The sequence below is a fragment of the Symphalangus syndactylus genome, chromosome 18 (genome assembly GCF_028878055.3).
Source record: "Symphalangus syndactylus isolate Jambi chromosome 18, NHGRI_mSymSyn1-v2.1_pri, whole genome shotgun sequence".
NCBI lineage: Eukaryota > Metazoa > Chordata > Mammalia > Primates > Hylobatidae > Symphalangus > Symphalangus syndactylus.
This window is the reverse complement of record NC_072440.2, coordinates 72,600,157-72,620,158: the sequence shown is the minus strand read 5'-3', so window position 1 is coordinate 72,620,158 and position 20,002 is coordinate 72,600,157. Positions and strand designations below refer to the sequence as shown.

The following is a 20,002-nucleotide window of genomic DNA, read 5'->3' as shown; positions in this document are numbered from 1 at the left end:
GCTCCCAAGGCTGTCCATGCCTGGCCTCTGTTTATTTCTCTAATCATCACTCTCCCCTTCACTTTTTCCACCACAGAAACACCAAAATATTTATACGTCCTGCATAGCATGCTATTTTATGTCTCCTATGATAGAAATCGCTCATTTTCATCTAATATACATTCCCCACATCTTTCTAAGTAATAGAAACTCCAATTTTTATCTGGTGATATGGCCAGGTAGAAATAAAGACTACATATCCCAGCCTCCTCTGCAGCAAGGTATGGCCATTGGATGTGCAGTAAGACAAAGTATTAATTACAACTTCTGGAAAGTGTTCTTTAAGATAGGGTCACAACCTTCTTCACCCCTTTCTCCTTCCTACTGGCTGGAATGAGGGCACGATGGCTGCAGCTCAAGCAGCCATCTTGGATCAGGAGGTGAAGGCCATATGTGTAACATGGCAGAGCACTAAGGTAGATTGAAGCTGGGTCCCTGGACTGTGGTGTGCTATGTCAGCTCTGAATCCCCTACCTCTAGACTTCTGTATGAAAGAGAAGTTAATACTCTCTTGTTGAAGCCATGTTATTTTGAGTTTTCTGTTGCCAACAACCAAACCTAGTCCTAACACACCAACTTCTATGTCATCGAATGTTTTGATGCTTGTACTTGGAATGTCTTTTCCTCACTTTGCTCCTAACAAACTCCTATTGATCCTTCAAAACCTTGCTTGGACATCACCTTCTCAGTTACACATTAATTCCTTGGTGGAATTAATGTTTCCCTCCTCCATGATTTCTCTGTACCTTATATCACAGTGTGCAATTATTGAGCACTTACTGTGTATCAGGCACCATGCTAGGTGCTCCCTCTTTTAATCCTTACAATGATATTTAAGATAGGTTATTCTTTTCAAAATCTCCACTTTGTGGATAACAAAAGCATAGACCTTGGAAAGTTATGATACTTTTCATGGATCACAAAAGTAGTACATGGTAGGGCCAAGTACCAAGTCCAGGAGTCTCATTCCAAAGCCTTTAGCCCTATGCTGAATGGCCTCGATTATTACCCTTATCAGAAAGTACTGACAACATTAGGTCACACATCCCTCCCTCCTACCACCTCTCAATGCTCAGAGGCCAGCCGGTGTCACCTCGGTCCCCCCAGAGCCCAGCACGGAGCCTGGCACGCACCAGGCGAGCATGAGTGCTGTGGAACGTGACTATCCGTTCTGAGCCCCCAAGTCCTTGTCTTGGTCCTTGTGTTTGGAATATCCCTTCCTCACTTTGCTCCTAACAAGCTCCTATTGAACCTTCAAAATGCTGCTCAGGCATCACCTGAGCCTGGCACATAAAGTTCTTCCCAGTAGGTGTCACCTCCCACAGCCCCCCTTGCCCCACGCGTCTCCGGCAGGCTTTTACAGCACTGTTCGGTACCTCTGCTTAGAACACTCTGCAGAACGCTCCCTCATACGTTCACATCCAGGCCAGCCATCACCTCTGAACAAACTCCTATTGATCCCTCAAAGGCCTTCACCTCACAGGCCTAGGCGCTGCCTTCTCACCCCTCCAAAGCCTTTGCTGAAATCTCTGCTGCATTGCAGATCTCACTGAGGTACCTCCTCCACTAGACTCTGAGTCCCTTGAGAGCAAGAACCATGGATACCTTATATCACCGTGAGCAATTATTGAGCACTTACTGTTGTTTAAAAAAGTTTAATCTCTAGCCACCTCCTTGCATACTTTAAGTTGGACCTAAAGGTTTTTCTGTACATCATGAACTATATCAAGTGGAGGTGTAGACAGACTATAGCCTACACTGTGCCAATCACCGCATTTTGGCCAATCAAATGTAGCCAACTGTTCGAACCATGTTCAGATAAGGCAAATGCCAACCTGTAACCAATCCAGCCATTTCTGTACCTCATTTCTGTTTTCTGTATGTCACTTTCCTTTTTCTGTCCATAAATCTTCCACCATTTAGCTGTGGAGTCTCCAAGCCTACTCTGGCTCGGGAGGCTGGCCCGCTCGCAAATCATTCATTGCTCCATTAAACTCCTTTACATTTAATTTGGCTGAAGTTTTTCTTTTATCACTGTGTATCCACCACATTCAGCACCTCCCTTTTTCTTAATTTTATTTATTTTTATTTATTATTATTATTTTTTTTTGAGACAGGGTCTCGCTCTGTCACCCAGGCTGGAGTGCAGTGGTGTGATCTCAGCTCACTGCAACCTCTGCCTTCTGGGTTCAAGTGATTCTCCAGTCTCAGCCTCCCGAGTAGCTGAGACTACAGGCGTGCACCACCACGCCTGGCTAATTTTTGTATTTTTAGTAGAGACGGGGTTTCACCATGTTGGCCAAGCTGGCCTTGAACTCCTGACCTCAAGTGATCCTCCCTCCTCGGCCTCCCAAAGTGCTGGGATTACAGGCGTGGGCCACCGCGCCTGGCCAGTGCTCCCTTTTTCAGTCCTCATAGTGACATTTGAGGTAGGTTATTCTTTTCAAAATTCCCATTTTACAGATTAAAAAAGCATCCTTGGAAAGTTATGCCACTTTTCCTGGATCACAATATTAAAAGATCACAATTCATCTTCTAATAATTTGGCAAGCCATCCATGGTCTTCTAAGCAAGGCGCCATGAATATAACGAATATAGAGACAGAAAAAGACCCCTCCCCGCTGGCTGGGTTGAGGGACTGAGAAATGGAGAGCCCAGATGGAAGGGGCAGGGCAGAGGTGCAGGCTTTTCTCCTTGTTGCCACTAGATGGCAGTAGGGCCCCCATTGTCAACCCCTGGGGCAAGGTCACCGACTGTCTTTGCCTTTGCCTCCAGCAAGCCAAGACCCTGGGCAGACTCAATCCAAAAATAAACAATCGAAGAGCATGTTGGCCTGGTCCTTTGCTAGGTACTGTAGAGCAGGTGAGAGAGTGAGGGGGAAGGACTCCAAATTAGACCAGTTCTTAGCCATGAAGCAGAGACTCCGAAGCCAGACTGCCTGGGTCCCAATCTTGGGCTTGGTATTTCCTAGCTGTGTGACTCTGGGTAAGTTACTTAACTTCTCTGTGCCTCAGTTTTCTCAAGTGTAAAGCGAGGCTTGTAAAAGTGTCTCCTGCAAAAGAAAGGGCTGCTGGGAGGAGGGGTGTCCCTGGCGTGCACTCAGTACAATATGAGTTTATGGCTTTTATATTCCGGCCTCTGAGGCACTCACAGGGTAGAAATGGGGAGAAGCCAGTCCAGACAGGTACACCCCAAAGCAAGAGAGATGAGAAGGCTGCACCCGTGCTGGAGCCAGAGCGGGGAAGAGGGCACATCTGCTGGGAATGGGTAGCGCGGGGTGGGAGGAGTCCTGGCTGGGGAGCCGTTCCTATGCAACTGGCCTTGAAGAAAGGGGAGGATGGGTGGATGTGGGGTTAGGTGACTGTGGAGGTGGGGCTGGTCTCTGTCCAGGTGACAGGTGGATGGTGGAGCTGGAGGAGCCACTCGGAGCCTCCAAGGCTGGGGAGGGGGGAGGGGGGAGGCAGATCGGTGTCCCCGGACACACCTGTTGACTAGGGGATTAGGATGTTGTGTCCCTGCCAGCCCTCCTCCAATAAGCCCCTCTGGGCCTGCAGGCAGAGGAGGAGCCTTGCCATGTAAACTGTATTTTTAGTTCCCTGTGCCTCTCCCCAGCTGCTATAAGACACCTCTCCCCACCCCCAGCCCTGGCCGCTTGGCTGGAGGCTCTGCGAGGACAGCTGGGGAGAAGGGGAGCTGTGGTCAGTATGATGGATGCTGAGGGGCTGGAGAGGAGCAGCCCAGGTGGGTGGGTTCCTGGGAGTCTGGAGCAAGCTTGGGGGTCCTGCTGCCCCATCAAGGGCCTTGAGCATGTCCTGCAACTCCCAGGCCTCAGCCCTGCTCTGAGTCTTGGCCTGGCGCTGGTCCAGGAGGGTAGACTCTGCCAGGGAGGCACAGCTAAGCTGGGGGTGGGGTGGGAGGGCCTGCTGGCAGGAGGGAGACACTGCCCAGACTGGCCTCCAAAGGCTGGTTCCCAGAAGGAGGAGGAAGAGAGTAGTGAAGATCGTGGGGACTCCTGGCTTTCAGGAGCCCGAGTTCTCCTTCTTGTCACATCTTTGATGTCCCTTGGTGGTGTCTTAAGCCCAGATTGACCAAAGGGAATTGTCAGCTGCCCAAAGGCTAGCAAATTCCTAGGTCACCTAGATTGGATTTTCTGACCATAAAAATTGTGGGCCAGGTGCACAGCTGCCTGAGGGGCTCAGACCTGTGCAGATGGGTGCTGGAATCCCCTTTGCTATAGCGTTCTCTTTGTGTGCATGTGACCAGAGGTGAGAGTGGCTGGAGACTGAAAATGGCAGAGCCCATCTTTCTCCACCAGACTGAGGCCCCCGACTCACCTTGCCTGGGGAGGGTGCTCAGTGGAAGTCCTAGGATGTTCAGTCTGGACAAGAAAAGTCTTCGGTGAGCCTGCTCCTTCTCTTGTGAGGCAGACTCAGCTGGGCCTCTGTATCCCCAAGGAGCAGGTGGAGTCACCACAAGGAAGTGCATGTGACATGGAGGCATCTTTTGGTTTGACATAAACAAGGATTTTTAAGGCTTTAGGTAGTGAGCTCACCACTCCCAGGAGTATTCAAGCAGATGCCAGATGATGACCTGTAGGGAAAACTACATTTAGTGGGAAATTGGACAAAATACCGTTGAAGGCCTCTTTTAGTCACAAGATACTATGGCCCTATAATTCTAGATTTCTCTGCTTCTAGCTCTCTGTAAGTCTGGAATCTAGAACCCAGGTTTCTCCGGTGGCGAAAAGTTGAAGACTTTGACACTCTAGAATTTTAATTCTGGGATCTTGAGACTCCAGAATTGGGAGCCTTGAGGATGATTCTACAAGTCTCAGTTTTGGATTCAAAGGATCCTGTGATATGAAAGGGAAAAAGAGGAGGTCTGACTTGGTGGGATCCAGTTTTGCCCCACTGGGTATCAGACTAATGTGCCCTGCATTCGTGCGTGTGTGTGTGTGTGTGTGTAGCATGAGCGTGTAAGGCTGTAGAAAGTTTTGCACACAAAGGCAGCCTGGCTTTCCTATCATGTGTCTGCAGCTTCTCTGCCCCGGCCATAATGAAGGCTGTCACAGGGATAATAATAGCCCCCAAACAGAGCGGGTGACTCCAGGTAGCCATAGCAACCGTGAGGTAACGCTGCTCTGTTGTAGAGATGTGTAAGTACAAACAGATGTCGGTGCCTTCCCATTAGCTTAAATGGTAAAACTTAAAAGGTCCATCAACTTCAAAGCTACAGGTTTCCATGAGCACGCCAGTTAATGGTGGCGCTTGCCAAGCTGGTGATAGCTTCATATTAAACACTTCAGCATCAGTAATGGGTTGATGAGATTTTAAATGCTCAGGCCATCCCCAGACAACTCAGGAGGCCAGAGATGGGAGAAGAGCTGGGATTCGGGTAGTAATCAGCCCTGCCGTGCCCCGCACCCTCAGGAGTGTTCTGACACTCTCGGGAGGGCACATGCCAGAGAGCATTGGAAAACCACACACTGCATCTCAATCTCCAGGAGTCTCAGATCTGCCCCTCGGCCTTCCCCGGCGCAGCAGGCAGGGGGCCCCAGGTCAGATGTGGCACAGCTCAATGCCATCTCCTTCTTTCTGCCCTCCTCTCTCACCCCCTGGGCTCACCTCCAGCGAGTGACCAGCAGTAAGGGTCAAACTACTGAGAGTCTGAGACCGGGGCAGACCCTCTCAGAGTTGTCTTTCCTTCTGAGCCTGGGCCTGGCACAGACTGGGGCCTCAGTACTGGGCTTTTGAATGAATGAATGAACAAAGGAACAAACAGATGACTGACTGAATGAATGAATGAGATTCCCTTTGGCATCCCCATGGCTTTTTTTTTTTTTTTGAGATGGAGGCTCACTGTGTTGCCAGGCTGGAGTACAGTGGTGCGATCTCGGCTCACTGCAACCTCTGCCTCCCGGGTTCAACTGATTCTTCTGCCTCAGCCTCCCAAGTAGCTGGGACTACAGGTGTGCGCCACCATGCCCAGCTAATTTTTGTGTTTTTAGTAGAGACAGGGTTTCACCATGTTAGCCAGGATAGTCTCGATCTCTTGACCTTGTGATCCACCCGCCTCGGCCTCCCAAATTGCTCGGATTACAGGAGTGAGCCACCGCACCCAGCCCCCCATGGCATTTTTAGCTACTCATTTTGTTACTGCTTCTTCCACTGCTAAAGAGATGGGCCTTTGGAGGTCGGCTGGCCTAGCATTTGGGGTTGACTTCTGGAATGGTCACTAGGGAAGGGGTGCCAGATGTGCAGCCGGTGCCTCTAACCCTTTTGGTCATTAGGAGTCAGCTGACTCAGTACACAGGACTCACTGAGTGGAGACACAAGGCTCCTCCAGGGAGTGGTGGCTCATGGCAATCCTAGAACGGTCACCAGCCAGGCTTTAGAGACCCACACAGAGGGCGTTCTGACCCAAAGTTGCACTGGGGAACTCCAAGTTTGGGGATTCTTTGAATTTAACTCTTTTTCTAGCTACATTTCCTACTATTTGTCCAATTCTTACCAAACATCCCTGTTCACATTCTGAACACGGGATCTGACTGGCAGAGCTAGTAGACGCCGACTATTCAGATGGAGCCCTGACACTGGCTTTCTCAGCTTGGCTGTGACTGGCAGCAGGTTTGGGGGAGAATCGCGTGTCCCAGAACAAGACTGGCTACACCTGCACCTCAGCAGGGATGGTTATCTTCAAAAAGCTGTGTAGGTGGGGCAGTCATTACTGGACACATCCAGTGCAGACCCAGGATGGCCCAAACACTGGCTTATCCTTTCTGAATCTTGTCTCCCACAGCTGTAAAGCAGGGTGGTGCTCGCTACCTCACGGAGGTGTTATAAAGATTAGATGGAATCTTGCCAGGCAGGCACTTTGTAAACTGTATAGTCCTATGCAGATGGAAGGGCCTATGCCTACCTTGATCATAGCACTAAACAAACTGTACTGTGTTTTCATTCCTCTTAGTTATCCCCCTAAAGAGACTCTGAGTTCCTTGAACACAGGAATGTGTTTTATTTGATTTTGTTATCCTCAGCATGTAGCAGTGTCTGACACACAGTAGGTGCTCTATCACTGTGAGAGGGATGGATGGATGGATGGAGTTACAGATGGATAGATGGATAGATAGATGGAGGGATGGGTGGATGATGGATGGATAGATGGATGGAGGGGGGATGATGAATGGAGGGATAATGAGTGGATGAATGAGGGAATGGAGGAACAGATAGATGGAGGGATGGGTGGGTGATGGATGGATAGATGGATGGAGGGAGGGATGATGAATGGAGGGATAATGAATGGATGAATGAGGGGATGGGTGGATGGATGAATGGAGAGATGATGGGTGGACGAATGAGTTGATGGATGGATGGATGAACACATGGATAGATGGATAGATGGAGGAATTGGTGGATGTTGGATGGATGGGTGGATGGATAGATGAGTGAATGCATGGATAGACAAAGAGATGATGGATAGATGAATAGATGAATTAAGGGATGTCGGATAGATGGAGGGATTGGTGGATGTTGGATGGATGGGTGGATGGATAGATGAGTGAATGGATGGATAGACAAAGAGATGATGGATGGATGAATGGATGAATTAACGGATGACAGATGGATGGATGGATGAGTAACTGGGCGGACAAGTGGATAAATGAATAGATGGTTTAATAAGTGAATGGATTGAAGGAGGATGCATGGAGGTAAGATAAGGCTAATCATCCTCCACTCACTTTCTTTGCAAAACCATCCACCCATTTACTCAATAAACATTTATTCAGTTCAAACTTGGCACAGAGCACCATGTGAGGCCCAAGAGATACGTGGGTTAATAAAACAGAGCTCCTGCCCTCCTGAAAACTGCAAAGAAGGGGGCCTGGCATCCTGGGTTCAAATCCCAACTCTGCCAGCAACTAACTGTGTATCTGTGATGTTTCCCTACTTCCTATCAATTAAATAGGGATAATGTCAGTACCTATCACATTGGGAGGTCTTGTGGGGATTAAATGAGTTACCAAATGCCAAGTGTTTGAGACAGGGCCTGGCACCCAGCAAAGTCTCTTGTGAGTGCTGGCTGCTATTATCCTAATGGAGAAGCTGGCATGAAAACCAGGAAATAGGATGCCCCTTGGGAAGCAATGCAACAGGAACCTACACAAAGAAAGGAAAGGAGGAAGCAATTAGTTGTGTCTCAAAGGAGTATGTCAAGAAAAACTTTTCAGAGGGAAATCTTTGAGCAGGGTCATGAAGACAGGAATTCTCTGAGAGATTGTGGACTTGCCTGGGACCACCTGGCTATAAGCACGAAACCCTCCGGTTCCTTTCTGTCACTTCTGGCTGGGTGAGGGGTCTCTGGCAAAGGGGCAGAAGGTGCGTGAGAGGTTGCGAATCGCCAGGACTGTCCTGGGGCCAGCCAGGGCGCCTGGTGGCTAAGCTTAGAAACATGACAGGTCCTCTTGGGAGGGCTGACCGCAGGGAGCATTGGGTTTCAGGCTGCTGGCGTCGGCCTCGGTGGTGCCCTTTCTGTCGGCTATGAGAGTCCAGACAGTGTCCAACCTCCTCCCCTTCTTTCCACACGCACAACCACCCCACCCCCTGTGGCCTGAGCTGTCCTGCCTCGCCACAATGGCACCTGCCCTAAAATAGCTTCCCATGTGAGGGCTAGAGAAAGGAAAAGATTAGACCCTCCCTGGATGAGAGAGAGAAAGAGAAGGAGGGCAGGGGAGGGGGACAGCGAGCCATTGAGTGATCTTTGTCAAGCATCCCAGAAGGTATAAAAACACCTTTGGGGCCAGGCAGCCTCAAAGCCCAGCTGTTGGGTCCAGGACACCCAGTGAGCCCATACTTGCTCTTTTTGTCTTCTTCAGACCGCGCCATGGGGCTCAGCGACGGGGAATGGCAGTTGGTGCTGAACGTCTGGGGGAAGGTGGAGGCTGACATCCCAAGCCATGGGCAGGAAGTCCTCATCAGGTAAAAGGAAGAGATTCCATTGCCCCTGCCACCCACACCCTAAGATCAAGGGTGTTCAGCTGCAAGGTGGAAAGTTTGTACGTGGGGTAGGTCTGTTGGCTGCATTAGTTAAGGGTGTTAGAACGGTCACTTGCTTTTTCTTTGCTTTTAAGTGTCAGGGATTGGACTCAGGAGAGGGAAAGGAGCCATTTCAGGCTGATGTCAGCAGCTGGAGGAAGCTTGAGAATCAAACCTTGGATGCTCAGAGTCCACCAGGAAGAATTTTAGAATTATAGACAGTCAGAGTTAACAAGGGCCCTGAGAGATTTTGTACAGCCACCTCTCTTACAGGATGAGGACAAAAAGGGACTGAGAAGGGGAGGACATTTCCAGAGTCACAGCTCATTAAATGCTCTTAAAGTGTCAAGGTTAAGACATGGTCTTCAAGGGGAGACAGATCTGGTTCTAGACTTGGCTCTGCCGCTGAGCTGCTGGGTGGCCTTTGGGAAGGCACTCAACCTCTCGGAGCCTCAATTTCCTCTCCTGTACAGTGAGGGGATATCCTAATATCTATCTCCTAGAGGAGATGTGAGAAATAAGATAATGCATGCAAGAGGCCTGGCATGGTTCCTGGCATATACTGAGTCCTAGAAATGTTAGTAGCTATTACAGATGAAGCCCAGGCTAGGGACCTTTCAAAGCATTGCAATTAGAGGACAGAAGATAGAGGCTCATTAGTGACCTTTGATGTTGAGTATGTCTCCAGTTTGAGAGCTCTGAATGATGTGGTCTCCAAGTATATCCTGCCCTCTACCACAAGGAATTCCAGAATACACCAAAGAGAACAAAATTCTGGGGTTTGTAAATAGACGATGGCTGTGGTTTGTACATAGAAGCTCATCTCCTCGTTGCCTTCCATCCCAAATGGTGATACACTCTTCTCTTCTCCTGGCCCCTTCCCTCACCGTTCTGAGCTGGTTCCCTCACAAGTCTAATGGGTTACGAATCAACGTTTCTGCCCCCAGGGGGAAGGAAGTGGGCTCTGGGGTTGCCACAAGTGAATGGATTGTCTTTGGCACTTTAATTTGCAGATTAATTTCTCCTTATTTGTGAGCCAGAGCCAATTTTCCTCTTCCACTCTGTCGTCCTTTAGGTCTCCCTTGGGCTTTACCCATTTCCAGCTTCCGTCTCCCTCAGGAGCATGGCTGGTCCTGGAAGCTCCGTTATCTAAAATTTGAGCTGTTGGTGATCCGTGCTAGAAACACTTAAGGAAGAACAGCTGAGTTTTCTGTTGACTCTAACGGCATCGTGGTGTGTTTCTTATGTCTTGCTTCTCCTGTCCCTGTCATCTGGCTGCAACAGGCCCTGTTGGATTGCACAAAGTGCTCCCCTGACCAACACACACACACAAATTGACATCAACTCCTGGGCCACAGATTTGCCGTGTGACCTTGGACAAGTCTCTCCACCTCTGGGTCTTATTTCTCTGTTGGTTGAGCGAAGGGATTGTCTTCCATGGTCTCTGAGATCCCGTCCCATGCTCATGCCCTAGAATTCTCTGAGTCCTTGATGCACCTTTGCCTTTGGAGAGGACGCAGGACAGTCAGGCATGGAGGTAGGAGACCAGAGTTTGCAGAGCAGAGGTCTTTCCAAGGTGATTTGGGAGCTGCCAGACCTAAGGCAGTGAGTTGCATGTCTTGAAAGAGACTCAGGGTGTTGCATCATCAGGGAGGATCAGAGAGGTTTGCCAGGGGCCGGGGGCCAGGGATAAGACGTAATGCCTAGCGTTGCTGGCCCCTGAAAGGTCCCAGAGGCCTGGTGCCCTGTCACGTCTTAGGCTATGGGACATGCAGAGACTGCGCCAGCTGGTTCTGCCCTCTCAGTATTTGGGTACAGGGAGGATGGCCTCCCTGGGGACAGGGTGGAGGAGGCTCATGCCCAGGACTGCAAATGCCCCCCGTGGTAGTTGGTATCTTGACTTTGTTCTAGATACTGACTCTGGATTTTCTAACTGACCTTGAAAGGTTATGTCTCCAATCTTCTGATTGTAAAAGAGGGCAAATTCCACGAAGCCCAGTCTGTAAACCACTGAGGCCTTCACTGCAAGTACATGACCATAAAATTCTAGAACACAGAAGCTGGAAGGTCACTTGGAGATTCTGGCTCCAGGAGTGGGGCTTCGGAAGGGAGGGGGCTGCTGGGTGGGTTCCACACCCCTGTTTTTCCTTCCTTTACTCAAACCTTTTTTGTTTTATTGACTCTGGCTTTTTTAGGGGGGTGGGGGAACAAAGGATTTCAAGGCCATAAAATGTTTGAAAATCACCAGTGGTGGTCACTGCTTCTCATTACAGGGAGGAACTGGGCCTGAGAGTCTCCACCGGTTAATGGCAGCCACAGGCAGGACCAAAAATTCCTGGGTGATGCTGATGATAATGGCGATGGTAGAGATGATAAGGAGGACAGCGACCATTTATTCAGCACATACTGATTGCTGGGCTCTGTGTTAGTGTCTCACTCACTGAAGCCTGACAATCTTATGAGGTAGATACGATTATGATCACCACATTTAACAGAGAGGTTAAGTAACTTACGCCAAGTCACACAGCAAGTAAGAGAGGAGCTGGAATTCAAATCCAGGCAGCTTGGATCCAGAATCCTTGCTCCTTTTTTTTTTTTTCCCTTTTTTTTTTTTTTTGAGATGGAGTCTTGCTGGGATTACAGGTGCATGCCACCATGCCTGGCTAATTTTTGTATTTTTAGTAGAGACTGGGTTTAGCCATGTTGGTCAGGCTGGTCTCGAACTCCTGACCTCAGGTTATCTGCCCGCCTTGGCCTCCCAAAGTGCTGGGATTACACGCCAATGCGCCCGGCCCAGAATCCTTGCTCTTGACCACTATGCTATACTGCCCCATGACCTTGCCACACGCAAGACGGGCTGCCATCCGTGCTCTGGTTCTTTTATTCTAGAAGAGCCAGAGGGGTGTTCATGGATCTGACAATGTGCTCCATGTTCCATGTGGGTGTCCAATTGGGCCTCAGTTCAGAGAACAGCAGGAAGATGACCTCCCTTCTCTCTGACTTGGCCTGAAGATCTGTCTGATGAACCAGGCCCACTGATAGCAGGGTTGAAGCTGGAAACACAGGCAAGCGGGGCTTTCTGAAATACTAGGGAAAATGCCCTCCGTCCATTTCCACAGGCTGAGGGGCTTTCATCTGTTCATTTTCCGGATCAGGCAAATCTGGGAGAATGGCCTTCTGTGGCTGCCTGGGGGGCTTCTAGCTGCAAGGCCTGGGCCCACAGGAGGCAGGCAGCTGTGTGGTGCTGGAATGATCTTGCGGGGACAAATTAGCCCGATTCTGCTCTGCTGTTTAAAGTCAATATGGGGCGGGGTGTGGTGGCTCAGGCCTATAATCCCAGCACTTTGGGAGGCAGGGTGGGCGGATCTCTTGAGTCCAGGAGTTCAAGACCAGCCTGGGCCACATAGTGAGACCCCTTCTCTACAAAGAATAAACAAAATTAGCTGGGCGTGGTGTTGTGTGCCTGTAGTCCCAGCTACTCGGGAGGCTGAGGTGGGAGGATCGCTTGGGCCCAGGAGATCAAGGCTGCAGTGAGCCGAGATCACACCACTGCACTTCAGCCTGGGCAACAGAGCAATACTGTGTCTCAAAAAATATTAATAAAGTAAATATGAGCTCTCTCCCTGGCTGTCTGGTGCTGAGAGTGGAAAGAAAGGCATTGGCGGGTCTAGACCCTTTTGGTTTACATATGGATGAGCCAAGATCCAGAGAGGCTAAATGACTTCAACATCACAGAGCACATTGGCGCCAGAACTGGAACCGGAACTCAGCTTCCGTAACTGTCAGTCTCGTGTTCTCTTCCCTAGATATCAGAGAGCAGAGGCGGGCCCCAAAATGTCTGAGACCCCCAGCTGCCTTATGTCCCAAATTCTTGGCCCTGTTCTGCCCCAGACAGTCTCCTTTCAGCATCCTGACCTCGGACCATCGCCTGTGCATGCCAGGTCTTGCATCTGTCAGGTGGGAGTTCAAGGATCATTGTCACCAGATAATAATAGTCAGGAGCTCAGGGACCCTTGGATGAAAGGTGTCAGAGACAAGCTGTCGGTGACGCACGAGGATTTGGACAGGGTCTTGGGTCGAGGTGGCAATGTTGGGCACGGCAGCAGACCATGCCCAACATGGGGGAAGGGAGTGTATGTGGTTCGGGCTTGTGTGTGTCTGTGTGTGTGTGTGCATGTGAGTATGGCATGTGCTGGGAGATATTTACGTGTACCTCCGTGTGAGTGTGCAGGCCCATATGTGAGTGTGCACACACATCTGTGAGAGCCTGCATGCATGTACACTTGTGAGGTGTTGGTACATGTCCATGTAGGTATCAGTTTGCCTGTAAATATCTCTGTGTAACAATAACAAAGCCCGAATAGTCATCAAGAGTGTAGACATGAAGCCAGACTGCCTGGGTTAAATCCCCAGCTAGTTAGTCTTTCGGTGCCTCTGTTTCTTCCTCTGCAAAACGGCGTCTACCCCATCAGGCTTTTAAAATCAGTTAATATGGCCGGGGGCGGTGCTCACACCTGTAATCCCAGCACTTTGGGAGGCCGAGGCGGGCGGATCACAAGGTCAGGAGATTGAGACCATCCTGGCGAACATGGAGAATTCGGAGAATTGCTCAAACCCGGGAGGTGGAGGTTGCAGTGAGCAGAGATTGCGCCACTGCACTCCAGCTTGGGCAACAGAGCGAGACTCCATCTCAAAAAAGAAAAAACAAAAACGAAAACAAAAACAAAAAAACCATGAACTCATTCTCGGGTTGAGGAGCTCAGCGTCCTGGTTGTGAAATATCCTCCTCATAAAACCCTGGGATGGAGACTACGGGGATCAGGTGCTTCCTTGTGACAACTTCTGGGCTCGGTGGCTCAGGGCACAAACTGGAGTGTGGCCACAATACATACTGTGTACTTGTACAGGGATGTCACAGAGCCTGGAAATCATATAAGAGGAGCTTTGCAAGGAACTGAAACCATTAGACAGGAGAGAGAACCCTGGGCAGACAGGGTTGCCCCTGCCAAACATTTCAGGCTGTGGCACAAGGGAAAAGGTGGGAGTTATGAAACTGTTCCATTTTGGGTTTACGTCTGGGCTCTGCCGCTAGCTAGCCAAGTGACCTTGGGCAAGCCACTTATCTCTGTGGTCTTCCATGAGTAAAAAGCAGAAACACACTCCTACCCAGAGGGCAGGTCTGACTCCCTTTAACCAGCACCCACCTGCTCACAGCAGGAAGGACCGAGGTCTAAAGCTGGAGGTGGGCAGGAAGGACCGAGGTCTAAAGCTGGAGGTGGCTGCTCAGAGTCCCAGCAGAGGCCCCTGGGGCACCTCACTGAGTGCCTGGCAGGAGTGGGTGCCTGTCTCAGGGCTGGGTTGGGTTGTTCTCACCAGAACCCTTCATCATCTGCACAGTGAGGGGACTGGGAGGTTCAGAGAGTCACAGCTTGGGCTCAAAACAAGCAAGAGGTTTCTGAGTGTGAGGATTGCTCTGGAGTGGAATGGCCCTCACAGATAGGAGTGAGCCTCCTGTAGCTAGAGGTATTTAAGCAGCTGAAGGACAATCCCTGGGCAGGAAGCTGCAGATGGTTGCAGCGTGGACTAGAACTGCTGTTTTGGTCACTCAGACCTCATTCCAGCCTGGCTTCTCTGGACAGCACCCCTGCAATAGTGAGCTGGTGACTTTATGCCTCAGGACCTCGGTTTCCACATCTGTAAAATGGGAATAATATGAACGACTCAAAAGGAAAATGCAAGTTGAGTCTATCATGGAACCTGGCACATAGTAGGTGCTCAGCTAGTCCAGGGTCCTTCAGCTTCAGTGCTCCTGGCCCACTCACAATGCCACTCAGCCATCTCCTCTCCAGGCAACTTGGGGAAAATTGGAGTGAGGCCAGCGAGCAATGCAGAGATGCCCCTCATAGTAAAGAAGATGATGATGATAATAAAAATAACAATAGCAAGCATTTATACGACACTCACTATATGCCAGTCACCCTGTTGGTACATAGCACACACTATCTCACTTAATCCTTTAAGTAGGGACAAGTTATCCCCATTCCTTCTATGAGGAAGCTGAGGCACAGAGAGGTGAAGTGAATGGCCCAAGGTCACACAGCTGGGAAGACAGGGAGCTAAACTTGAACTCTAGTCTGGCTGCCCCCAGACCTCACACCGCACCTCCCATGCCTGACTCCAGCCTTCCCTGTGCCCACAGGCTCTTTAAGGGTCACCCAGAGACTCTGGAGAAGTTTGACAAGTTCAAGCACCTGAAGTCAGAGGACGAGATGAAGGCGTCTGAGGACCTAAAGAAGCATGGTGCCACTGTGCTCACTGCCCTGGGGGGCATCCTTAAGAAGAAGGGGCATCATGAGGCAGAGATTAAGCCCCTGGCACAGTCGCATGCCACCAAGCACAAGATCCCCGTGAAGTACCTGGAGGTAGGAGGCAGAGCCTGGGCAGATGGGAGGATGCAGGGAAGGTCTCGGGGTGGGGCAATGGGATCTGGGTTCTAGTCCCAGCTCAGCCACTAACTTGTGGGATGACCTAGGCCACTCCTCTCTGTGCCCCAGGTTTCTCATTTGTAAAAGGGGCTGCCACCCACTTTGTCTTACTCCTGGGATCGTTGAGAATGAACACATTTAGCATTTTTAATTTAGTATGCCAAATTCACATCTTATTACCAAAGAGGAAAGGGAGAGGGGATATTGGGTGCAAAATTTGCATCCTCTCCACGGGTAGGTACCATTATCATATCCACTGGATAGATGGGGAAGCTGAGGCACACAGAGGTTAAGCAGCTTGTCCATGGTCATAGGAGGTGGATAACGGCAGAGCCAAGATTCAAACGCAGGTCTCTATTACTACAGAACCCCAGCCCCTAACTGCTGTGCCACTGGGAGTCTGGTACATGCAGGACTTGTGTCAGGAGCTCAGCAACTGGGGCTCCATTTGGGGTGGGGGTGGCCAGCAGGCTGGCTCTATTGGTTCCAGAATCTTCACAGATGAAGAGACAGGACCTCAGTTTCCAGCACGAGCAATTGGTTTGAACCTCCTGAGATGGGTTGGAAAGTTGGGTGGATCAGGGTTGGGGGCAGGAGCCTGGGCTTCAGGTTGTGTGTCTACAACTGGTGGGAGGAGGAGATTTGGGGAGAGGAGGGAGCTGGGGATGAAGGACCACAGGGACAGATGCATCCCCCGAGGGTAGAAACAGCAGGAAGTCTGGTGCAGCCATGAGGATTAGGATGTGGTGATAGCTACCCGCTGGGATGGGCCACAGTGAGCATTTGCTGCCATGCCTAGCACATGGCATCCATCCTCAAAGTTGCCTCATGGCCAAAATGGCTGCAAGAGCTCCAGCCACCTCTTCTATATTCCCAACTGGAAGCAGGAGAAAGAGAGGAATGCTCTCTTTTGAGGAGTTTAAGGAGTCCCAGAAATCTCATCCAACAATTTTATTTACATCTCATTGGCCAGAAGTTAGTTACGGAGCCACCCTGTCTGCACAGGAAGCTGGGAAAGGTAGTCTATTAGCTCTCCAAATACAACTAGTGTTCTGTTACCAAGGAAGAAGGGGAAATGGATATTGTGGAGGTAATTAGCAGTCTCTGCCCCAGGCAAGTACCCTTCTCATCCCCATTTTACTGGTTTGGAAACTGAGAGCTCAGAGGGTTTAAGTAGCTTGCCCAAGGACACACAGCAGATAAGCCAGAAGGTACAGTCAGATCTATGGTACTCTGGAACCAGGCTCTGAATCCACTGTGGCACTATATCACCCACTGACAACCACCGCCACTCCTCTTTAGCCTCAACCCTTGCACCCTACCGTGGGATTGCGCAGAGTCCTGCCTGCCCAACTACTCCACATCACCAGCGTGAACAGCCCTGCATGTGAGGCCGCCCCTGCCTGCCCATCTTCTCTCTGCAAATCCCTTCATCCACTAAGGCCCAGTGCGAAGCCATCTCCCCTGCTTGGACCCCCAGGCCCACCAGGCCCTCAGCGGTTCCATCTGCCAGCCCCTCCCTGCACCGCAGCACTTTATCCTCATCTCCGGTCATGGCACTGCCAGGCTGTGTGATAATTTGTTTCTTTGCCCAGCGGTCTCCCAGCAGACACTCAGCTCCCGCGGGGCTACCATTTCTGTGCCCCAGTGGCACATAGTTAGCTCACCATACACTTCCAATGACTGAGTTCTCTCTCTATAGAGGAAGAAGCTGAGTTTTGGATAGAAAAAACCATGCAGCCAAGATATCACAACCAGTTGGCCACTAGAACCCAGGTCTCTCTAAAACATGCTTAATCCGATGCATAACCTCTGCAAAAAATTAAGACAGAGCCCAGGTGTCTGCCCTTCCCCCTCACGGTGGACCTTCCCTCTGCGCTGTTCATAAGACAGTCTCCACCTCACATGTGGACAGATGGTCTCTCTGAGGGACGGAGGGGCTGTAGAGGATGGTGGGTGCCGAGAGTGTTTCCATTTCTCAATTATGCAGTTGGCTCCGTTCCACCATTTTCTAGATATGAGTGCCTCTGCCATGGACTCCAGAAAGTCTGAGCTGGGGGCCCAACCAGGCCATCTGGGTGGCTGAAGTCACACATGGGGTCGGGGCAGAGGTGGCCCTGGAACTTGGTTCTCTCAAGTTCTCTAAGGACAGGGCTTGCTCCGTGACACCCCGAGCCCTCACTTTGTTTTGTGGCATTCATGAAACGGAAGGTGAAGTTAAGCATCCACCTCGATGCCCAAGAGTAGGCGTTTGTGGAGCTGCCCCTCCTTCCCAGCGGAGGGGCTCACAGGGTGTTGATGCTTCTCGAGGCCTCCCTTTGCATGTCGCACCTGCGACTCTCCCTACTTTATGTCACTTGCACCCTGGGGCCCTGAGAAAACGAGAAACCCAGCCTCGGTTCAGCCACTGCCTCCGATCCCAGCTCTGGCAGTGGCCTGCCCACAGCCTCCTGGGCTCAAATCCATCTCTGCTCTCTGCTTCCTGCGTGACCTCGGTCTGGCCTCTTGATTATCTCCTCTGTAAAACGACACTCCTTGGTGCACCAGCCAGGGCTGTGGTTGGGATCAAATCTGGTTAACTTGAGAAAGCACAGCCGCGTTTTACATCCACGAGTCTTTCCATCCCTAAAGCAGCCCCATGCTACATCTCCATTTTCCCATGCCCATCTCTGTTATCCGGGCAGTGAGACCGCGGGTACTAAAGCAAATGGCAATGCTGAGGCTGATAGCAGACATTCTCCATCCTGGGAGCCAGCCGTGGGCCTCATCCTTGTCTTCTTCCTCTCTCTCCTTCCCTCCCACCAGTGTTTCTGTGCTTGGTATAAAAAATAGGAGGGCCCCAAAATAGGGTCTTTAAAACAATAACCATACCAAGTCATTAAGTATGCAAAAATTGCATACACACAAATAGAAATAGTTCCTTTCTAGACTTTCTGATTGCAAAATCCTGAATACAATAATGAAATCCGAGCATTTCCCTTCTTTTCTGCTGCCCCCATGCGGGTGGTGCTCTGAGCTCTCACCTGGTTTCAGTGGGGTCTACATCCCGATGGAGTGGAGGGGGCTGTGGGTAAGAGCGTGGGCTCCGGAGCCAGCCCTCCTGGGTCCAAATGTCCCTTCCATTCAGCCTCCCCTTGCCTCAGTTTCTGCATCTGTAAATCAAGGGCAGTTGTAGTATCTAACAGTGGTTGTGGGGATCAAAGGGATTCATCCATGGAGATCACACAGACTCTCACCTGGTGCCTAGCAAGTGCTCAATACACGGTCCTGGAATAAAGAGAAGGGAGGAGGAGAACTGACTTCCCATCTGGCTCCTGGCTTGTCCCACCCCGGTGACCATTTCCTCTCCTCACCCTCCCCGCAGTTCATCTCGGAATGCATCATCCAGGTTCTGCAGAGCAAGCATCCCGGGGACTTTGGTGCTGATGCCCAGGGGGCCATGAACAAGGCCCTGGAGCTGTTCCGGAAGGACATGGCCTCCAACTACAAGGAGCTGGGCTTCCAGGGCTAGGCCCCTGGCGCCCCACCCCCACCCACCTGGGCCCCGGGTCCAAGAGAGGGCGGGGTCTGATCTCGTGTAGCCGCGTAGAGTTTGCTTCTGAGTGTCTGCTTTGTTTAGTAGAGGTGGGCAGGAGAAGCTGAGGGGCTGGGGCTGGGGTGTTGAAGTTGGCTTCGCATGCCCAGCGATGGGCCTCCCTGTGGAATGTCATCACCCTGGGAACCGGGAGTGGCCCTTGGCTCACTGTGTAGTGCATGGTTTGGATCGGAATTAATTGTCCTTTCTTCTAAATCCCAACCTAACTTCTTCCAACCTCCAAACTGGCTGTAACCCCAAATCCAAGCCATTAACTACACCTGACAGTAGCAATTCTCTGATTAATCGCTGGCATCTTGAAGACAGCAGAATGTCCCTTTGCAATAAGGAGGAGATCTGGGCTGGGCAGGGCAGCTGGGGAGGCGTTTGAGTATCTGGAACACGTGTGTGCCTTCTCAGGTATGGCAGTGACTCACCTGGTTTTAATAAAACACCCTGCAACATCTCAGTCTCTGCCTGGCATTTTTCATCTCCTAGAGTAAATGACGCCCCCACCAGCACCAGCATCAAGGAAGAAATGGGGGGGAAGGCAGACCCTGGGTTTGTGTGCAGAGAGCCTCAGGAAACAGGAGAAGGGAAGGAGGAAAGGCAGGAGGGTGAAAGGGACAGGAGCCCACCCTCCCTAGGCCACCGCTCAGAGGCAGGCCCAGTGCAGGGCATAGGGAAATGGAGGGGACAGCCTTGGCCCCAGCCTTGGGAGCACCTTCTCTTCCGTGGAGGTGGGAGGCAGCGAATAGACCTCTGCAATATGAGGAGAGAGTGACAGGTGTGCCGGGCTGTGGGAACCCAGAGGAGAGGGGACAGGATGAGGGAACAGATCATCATCATGGCTGCAATACCTTCAGTAACAT

At 50.9% G+C, this 20,002-nt stretch overlaps 1 protein-coding gene across 3 annotated transcripts in view; it reads left to right on the top strand.

Moving 5' to 3' along the window:
- Positions 1–19,599, top strand: part of MB (myoglobin) — a 28,589-nt gene extending 8,990 nt beyond the window's left edge. The window contains exons 1-4 of one of the 3 annotated variants that reach the window (XM_055252432.1): positions 2,861–3,024; positions 8,912–9,014; positions 15,271–15,493; positions 18,921–19,599. In XM_055252432.1, coding sequence (XP_055108407.1) covers positions 2,865–3,024; positions 8,912–9,014; positions 15,271–15,493; positions 18,921–19,067 — 633 coding nt within the window. In that variant the 5' untranslated portion in view covers positions 2,861–2,864 and the 3' untranslated portion in view covers positions 19,068–19,599. Of the gene's footprint in view, positions 1–2,860; positions 3,025–8,911; positions 9,015–15,270; positions 15,494–18,920 lie in introns of those variants that run through there. The other 2 variants (XM_063623817.1, XM_063623818.1) reach the window with 2 other exon arrangements.
- Positions 19,600–20,002: the final 403 nt, after the last annotated feature.